The 7,383-nt window shown below is 46.1% G+C and overlaps 1 protein-coding gene across 2 annotated transcripts in view; it reads left to right on the top strand.

Annotated features, from left to right (window-relative positions):
* Positions 1 to 201: 201 nt before the first annotated feature.
* The window catches only part of P4HA3 (prolyl 4-hydroxylase subunit alpha 3), a 42,047-nt gene continuing 34,865 nt past the window's right edge, over positions 202 to 7,383 (top strand). For both annotated transcript variants that reach the window (XM_041730655.1, XM_041730654.1), the window contains exon 1: positions 202 to 458. In XM_041730655.1, the coding sequence (XP_041586589.1) occupies positions 247 to 458 (212 nt within the window). In that variant the 5' untranslated portion in view covers positions 202 to 246. The remainder of the gene's footprint in view (positions 459 to 7,383) is intronic.

The following is a 7,383-nucleotide window of genomic DNA, read 5'->3' as shown; positions in this document are numbered from 1 at the left end:
CTGCCAGGGCTGCGGCGTGGTGGACGGCGGGCGGGGGAGCGAGGGGGCAGGAGAGCGGGTGCTGGAGAGCGGGCCGAGGGGTCGGAGCCCGGGAACGGGGGGCGGAGGGGGCTGGGCGGGGGCGGGGCGGGGGCGGGGCGGAGAGGGGGCGGGGCGGGGCCGTGGAGGGGCGGGGCGGGCCGTGGCCTGGCGGGAGGGGAGCCGAGCGGAGCGGACGGTCGGAGGGGACGCGCGCGGGAGCCGGCGATGGGCCCCGCGGCGGGGCTGGCGGCGCTGCTGGCGGCGCTGCTGGCGGCGCTGGCGCTCCGGGCGGGGGACCCGGCAGGGGCCGCGGCGCGGGGGGACACCTTCTCGGCGCTGACCAGCGTGGCGCGCGCCCTGGGGCCCGAGCGCCGGCTGCTGACGCTGCTGCGGCGCTACCTGCGCGGGGAAGAGGCGCGGCTGCGGGACCTGACCAGGTGAGGACGCGCGGGAGCCGCCGAGGCGCCTGCGGCGGGGAGACCGAGTCGGAGGGCGAGGCCGAGGCGCGGGGCCCGTCTCAGTCACCCGGCGTGGGACCCGGACCCAGCGAGAGCCTCTCCAGACCGGGAGGCTGAGCCTCCGTGGCCGGTGTGACCGTCAGCCCCCGGGTCACCCTGCGGGGCCCCCAGACGCTGTGGCCCGGGGCCGTGGGGAAACAGGCCGAGCGTGGCCGCAGAGACGCGGTGTCGCCCAGCGTGGAGCCGCCCGCTCCGCCGTCACTCACAGCCGCACCCCGGGGCCGCGCGCACGGCCCGCCCGATGCGCTGTGGACTCAGGACGAGGAGGGCCTCCCGAGGCACGGGGCAAGCTGCTGGGCTCGGGCTCTGTGTCACAGGGACGCGAGGGAGAAGTACCGTGTGCCTGCAGCCCCGCGTGTGACCCAGAGACGCGGTGGTCAGCATGAGGCGACATTCGGTGACCATGTGAGGTTCACGTGCCTGTGGGTCTGGGTGGGCGCGAAACTCTGCACCTCCGCATCGCCCTGGATGCTGGTGGCACTGCTCACTTTATGAATAAGGCTTCGTGTTCATTGACTCTTTCAACACGCCTGTTTGCCTGTTATGCGCCAACCGCTCTTCCAGGCAGTGGGGATAAAATGGTGAGCAAGACCCAATCCTGCCCTCAGGGAGCTTGGGGTCTGTAGCATCATGATTATTAATCAGAGATGTCCATTGTCTCCTTTGCTTGCAACTCTCCCTTCTCTTCCCACACATAAGAGCTCTCTCAATTCCAAATACAAGAAAACTGCGATTTAATATATGTATATTGGGCAACCCCGGGTGGCTCGGCGGTTTAGCGCCGCCTTCAGCCCAGGGCGCGATCCTGGAGACCCCGGGATCGAGTCCCACGTCGGGCTCCCTGCATGGAGCCTGCTTCTCCCTCTGCCTGTGTCTCTGCCTCTCTCTCTCTCTTTGTGTCTCTCGTAAATAAATAAATAAAAATATTTTTAAAAATAATATAATGTATATTGACACCAAGAAAAAACTAGGGGAAAACCATACTTGATACTAGGGGATTCTGAGTGTGGCACACACAAGCAGATGCTCAGCTAATTCTCTTTGCCATACAATCAGCAAACTCTAGTGCTATACACACCGTGGCATAAAATACTATAGACTTGGCACATTGGGGGCACTGCAATCCTGTATTGACTATCAGTGCCAAACTATGAAAAATGAATGATTGTATTATGTGATGCATTGTGTTATGTGTTCTCTGCTCCAGACATGAAGAAGCCTACAAACAGTGGTGTAACCACATTGCTATCTGAATACATTAATATAAGTCTTACATCATCTGACCCTCTGCTGAGCTGACAAAACAGAGAGCTGTCTCACAATGTACTGCTGATAAAACTGGGCGAGCATATGTAATAGTAATACTAATTCTGGGGCGAATGGGAAGAATGGGAAGAAGGCGTGTGGGACACCATGACTGTGTGAGAGAGCCCCTGTTGGAGAGAATCAAACACACACAGTGTGAAAGACCTTGTTTGTTAATCAGTGGTGACTGAATGATGATGTAATTTGGTATATCCTCTTAAGTATGTAGCTTGCATAGAAGCAGTTATATTCATTTAAAATTTACTATTAGGGGATGCCTGGGTGGCCCAGTGGTTGAGCATCTGCCTTTGGCTCAGGTCGTGATGCCAGGGTCCTGCAATGGAGTCCCACATCAGGCTCCTTGCAGGGAGCCTGCTTCTCCCTCTGCCTGTGTCTCTGCCTCTTTGTGTCTGTCATGAATAAATAAAATCTTAAAAAATAATGATAAATAAATAAACAAATAAATAAATTTACTATTAGTTTGAAATAGTGTGAATATACACACATGCACATACACAAAATATATGTGTATTATAACAGTAAAATATATGTGTATTATAACAGTAAAAACTTTGGCCCAGGGCGCGATCCTGGAGACCCGGGATCGAATCCCACATCGGGCTCCCGGTGCATGGAGCCTGCTTCTCCCTCTGCCTGTGTCTCTGCCTCTCTCTCTCTCACTGTGTGCCTATCATAAATAAATAAAAATTAAAAAAAAAAATTAAAAAAAAAAAAGATAATAATTTCAATAATTCTTGTCACTCTTTAGAGTTGCATAGTTGTCCAGTGTTTTATGGGCCTACTCTATAAAGCAAAATGTTTTATTTTTTTAAAATTTTTAAAAAGATTCTGTTTATTTATTTAAGAGGGAGAAAGAGAACATGCGTAAGAGCACAAGAGCACGGGGAGGGAGAAGCAGACTCTGCTGAGCAGGAAGCCTGATGTGGGGCTGGATCCCAGGACCCAAGGATCATCAACTGAGCCAAAGGCAGGCACTTAACCAACTGAGCCACCCAGGCGTCAAGCAAAATGTTCTAATTCTGTTCTTAGTCCATGCATTGGAGTCTAGGTTTATTGGTGGGAATAAAAAACTCTTCTCTTTAATTTGAGATTCCATCATGTTCCCTGCTACCCATGTGCTCATTCTCATACCACTAATCTCTTTATTTGGATGGCTCCGATAGAGATGAGGGGTCAAGATCCTGATGCTGGGCCTCTCAGGGAATAGGTTCAGAACAGAAAGTTTGCAGTGTGGATCAAAGTGACTGGTGGAGAGAGTGAGGGGCTCCAATGCTGGTCTCCTTTACTGTCTCATCACCATTGTCCTCAAAGCTTTGTCACAGGACCCTAATCTCATTTGCTTCTTACACACAATGCTTTGAAATAGGTTGTATGACTCTTAAAAAAAACGAGAATTCATCTAAAATATGAGAAAACTAAAGTTTAGTACCTTATCTGAGATTATAAATCTAGTAGGTAGCAGCAAATCCAGGACTAGGACATAGTTCTTTTGGTTGTTTCTTCTATTATGCCATGATGTCCTTACTGCTTACTTTATCTGATTTGCCAGGACCCAGACCAAACCCCCCATTACTACTGAGGTTTTATGAACAGCTGGAGTACATAGTGGTTAAGAGTCTGGATGCAGGAATTTAACAGACCTCTGTTTGAATCCTTGGCTCTGAGCTTGGGCAAGTTCCTTTACGTCTTTAAGCATAGCTTCCTAATTTGTAAAATGATGATAATGATAGCACCTACCCCAAAGACTTGGAGGGAATAAGTACCATATAAAGGCATTTATCATTTTACTTGGAATGTAAATAGGTGCTCAACAAAGTTAGCTCTAGCTGTATGATTTTTGTTTGAGAGTGCCTGGTGAAACTAGACCCCACCTTTGGTTCTAAGCAGAGAAAGCCCAGAAACAAAAAAGATTCAGAAAAATTCTAGATTCTTTTCTCCTATGATTTATGAACATTTAACTTCGGAAAGTTTAGTTTGATATTTTAGAGACTGTTCTTTAGTCAGGATCTAAAACCTAGTGAAATATTCGCTTTTTAAAACAAGTATTTTGGCAGTTCCTGATCATTTTCCTATAGTCTCAATCTGGTGATCTAATGTAACTTGAGATGTTATTTCTAAGGGCCTCAGTTGTTATTCTTCTTTAAATTTATAAATTTAGACGTAAAATATTTTTGGGGTGCCTGGATGGCTCAGGTCATGATCCTGGGGTCCTAGGATTGAGCCATGGCTGGCTCTCTGTTCAGCAGGTTCTCCATTTCCTTCTGCTTGGCCCCCTATGCTCTCTCTCTCTCTCTCTCTCTCTCAAATAAATAAATAGAGTCTTTTTAAAAAAGAAATAAAATATTTTAAGATTTTTAAAAAAGAAAATATTTTTCAATGTTGAAACTACTCCTTACCCCAAGTTAATGAATAAAAATTTTACTAGTTATAGTATATATACATATATATATAGTTAACCCCCAGCTTTTTCTGGTGTTGCAGTTTAAAAAAACTAGCAAGATTGAAAGAGTAATAGTTGCAATAATTTTTGTGTTATGAATTAAGCATTCAGAATGTCTCAGAAGAACTGAGACAAAGCCGTTTCTGAATTCCTAAGGAGAAACATATTGAATTAAAATAGCCTATGTATTACTGTTGGATAACCTATCCAGGCTATGTTTAATGCAGGATTGGGTTGCAAATTTTATGTGCAGATTCTTGAAGCAAAGGATCTGATTTTCCACTCTCAGCAACATTTGTTAAAGCAAAAAGCCATTTAGGAAAGCCGGGGGTTTGAATTCAACATCCAGTTACTCGGTCTCTGAAAACCAGCTATTTGCTCAGAGGCTGGGAATGGGGCCAATGTTTGGATTCCAAACCAGTCTCAGATATCTGTTGATAGGTTTTTTCTTTGTGTTACAGAAAAATGACGTGTCTGGATACTAAATTGAGTTATGTGCTGCAGTAGAGATCAAACCCCTACCCTAAATACACTGACCCCATAATACAGAGTGGGATGTGAAGAGAACAAGGAGCTAGTGCTTTTGATGTGCTGGAGGACGTGGGGAAAATTTTCACCTCTCTGCCTTGCTTCTTTCCTCTGATGCCTGTTAAACATTAGTGCTCAAACACCAAATGAAGAATCTATTTATTCAGTTATGGAAAAGATGATGGAAAGAAAGAATAGGATGTTGTGGTGAAAGGATTCATAGAGATTTTCTAGACAAGACTAGTTGTGTCATGTTATAGAGGAGGAAACTGAGGGATAGTTGGAAGCCGGATCTCTTTTTTTTTTTTTTTTTGGAAGCCGGATCTCTTACCAATCCAACTGTCTATAAAATTACTGCCCACTCAGCCTCAGTTGTCCTTGGATACTTACTCTTCAGGCTGGATTCAAGCCCAAGTCTCTGCTTGTAAGTGTTTTCGTCTAGCAGTGGAATATCTTTCACTAAGTAGTTCCATATGGAGCTGAAGTAGGAAATAATGGGTAGTAAAAAAATCCCACACCCTGGTGGCTGGTTTAGTTTTTAAAGCCCTGGAGTAGCCGCTCTCAAAGTGCCTTGTTTCAGGGATCAGAGACATCCTGGGACTTGACAGAGTTCTCATTTCCTCCCTGGGGCACCCAGGCCCAGATTCTTGTTCCTTTGTTTATGCTTGAATTGAACTCTTGGCTCCTCGGAGGCACCTGGAGATAGTCATCTTCTATTTCAGGCTCCATGTCACAGTGGCGGGTTCCACCCTTGAGAAACCCTCAGGTCAGACTCAACTTCAAGAGATTGAATCCCCCCACCCTGCCACTCCCTCTGTTCTTCACTTTCATCTCTTTCTGCTCCCTGAAGTCTTCCAATCTGGCCAGAGGACTCATATTCTCACCTCTCTTGTGCACATTCCTATAAATCCATATCCTTTTCACTTTGCATGCACTTTTTTCTTTTACTTCCATGTTGTTAATATATTGTTCTTGAAATCAGTAACTTTAAAACAAGGGAAACATTTTTATTTTTTTTAATTTTTATTTATTTATGATAGTCACACACAGAGAGAGAGAGGCAGAGACACAGGCAGAGGGAGAAGCAGGCTCCATGCACCGGGAGCCCGATGTGGGATTCGATCCCGGGTCTCCAGGATCGCGCTCTGGGCCAAAGGCAGGCGCCAAACCGCTGCGCCACCCAGGGATCCCCAAGGGAAACATTTTTAGAGGGCATGACTAGAACTCTTTTTGGTCTGCCTTATTATAATCAATAATTCATAATATTAACCCCGATGGTGCATTAGAAATGGAATAGCCATAGTATCCCAGGAAAGGAAACAGCATCTTTTGCTTATATGAACACTGTTGTAGGACATCTGAAGAGGAGAGAAATTAACTAGAAAGGGGATAACTTCTGGTCCCTCCATTTCTGGCGATTTTTGACACAAATCAGCAAGCCAGAGAGGCTGGAAGCATGCTGGACAACCTCCTGTCTACATCTCCTATTACAACCACCAGTTTGTATGTGGACTGCTTCCTAAATATCTCCCTTGAATCTATCCTGTTCTCTGACCCCACTGTCTTTAGTATGATTCAGACTCTCCTTACTCTTGCTTACAGTTTTGAATTGGCCTTCTAACTGTTCTTTCTGCGTCCAGTCATCCCTACTTCTCAACTCTACCCTCTCACAGATTCATATATGTAAACATAACATATCCAACTCTTACTTAAAAGCTTTTGGTGGCTCCTAATTGCACTCAGAGTAAAACCCAAATTTCTGAGGCATCTGGGTGGCTCAGTGATTGAACATCTGCCTTTGGCTCAGTTGGTGATCCTGGGGTCCCGGGATTGAGTTCCACATCAGGTGCCCCACAGGGAGCCTGCTTCTCCCTCTGCTTATGTCTCTGCCTCTCTCTGTGTGTCTCTCCTAAATAAATAAATAAATCTTAAAATAATCACAAATTTCTCAGCAGGACCTATGAGGTACTCCTCACTTCTCGAGTCTGATCTACCTATCAGCCTCTAGATACTGCTCCAGCAGTACCGAACGGTGTAGAATTTCCCCACCATTTCTCTCTGTCCCTTCACATATGTTGAACTGTCTCCGCCTGGCTTTCCTCCCTTCTTCATTATTTGCATTCACTCAGCAAGCTTTGGTTTTATTATCTCCTCTGTGAAATCATCTCTGATCTGCTCTGGCCAAATTAATTACCTACTCTCCTTACTGCCCCCTAAGCCTTGTTCTTAAATCTGGTGTTGCATCTGTTTTGTAATTATTTGTGTCTTACCCATTAGTCTATGAGTCCTTGAGACCAAGTTTACGGTCTTATTTGAAATTCTGTTCCTAGCTCCTAGAAGAGTATATTTTAGTTACTCTTTCATAGAAATGTGTGTTGAATTTAGAGCAATGAGAAAAACAGCTATCTTCTTGTTCATGAATTTTTTTTTTTAAGATTTTATTTATCTGTCATGAGAGACACAGAGAGAGAGGCAGAGACATAGGCAGAGAGAGAAGCAGGCTCCATGCAGGAAGCCCAATGTGGGACTCCATCCTGCTACTCTGGGATC

The sequence above is a fragment of the Vulpes lagopus genome, chromosome 15 (genome assembly GCF_018345385.1).
Source record: "Vulpes lagopus strain Blue_001 chromosome 15, ASM1834538v1, whole genome shotgun sequence".
NCBI lineage: Eukaryota > Metazoa > Chordata > Mammalia > Carnivora > Canidae > Vulpes > Vulpes lagopus.
The sequence above is the reverse complement of the archived record's forward strand: the minus strand, read 5'-3'. Positions and strand labels throughout refer to the sequence as shown.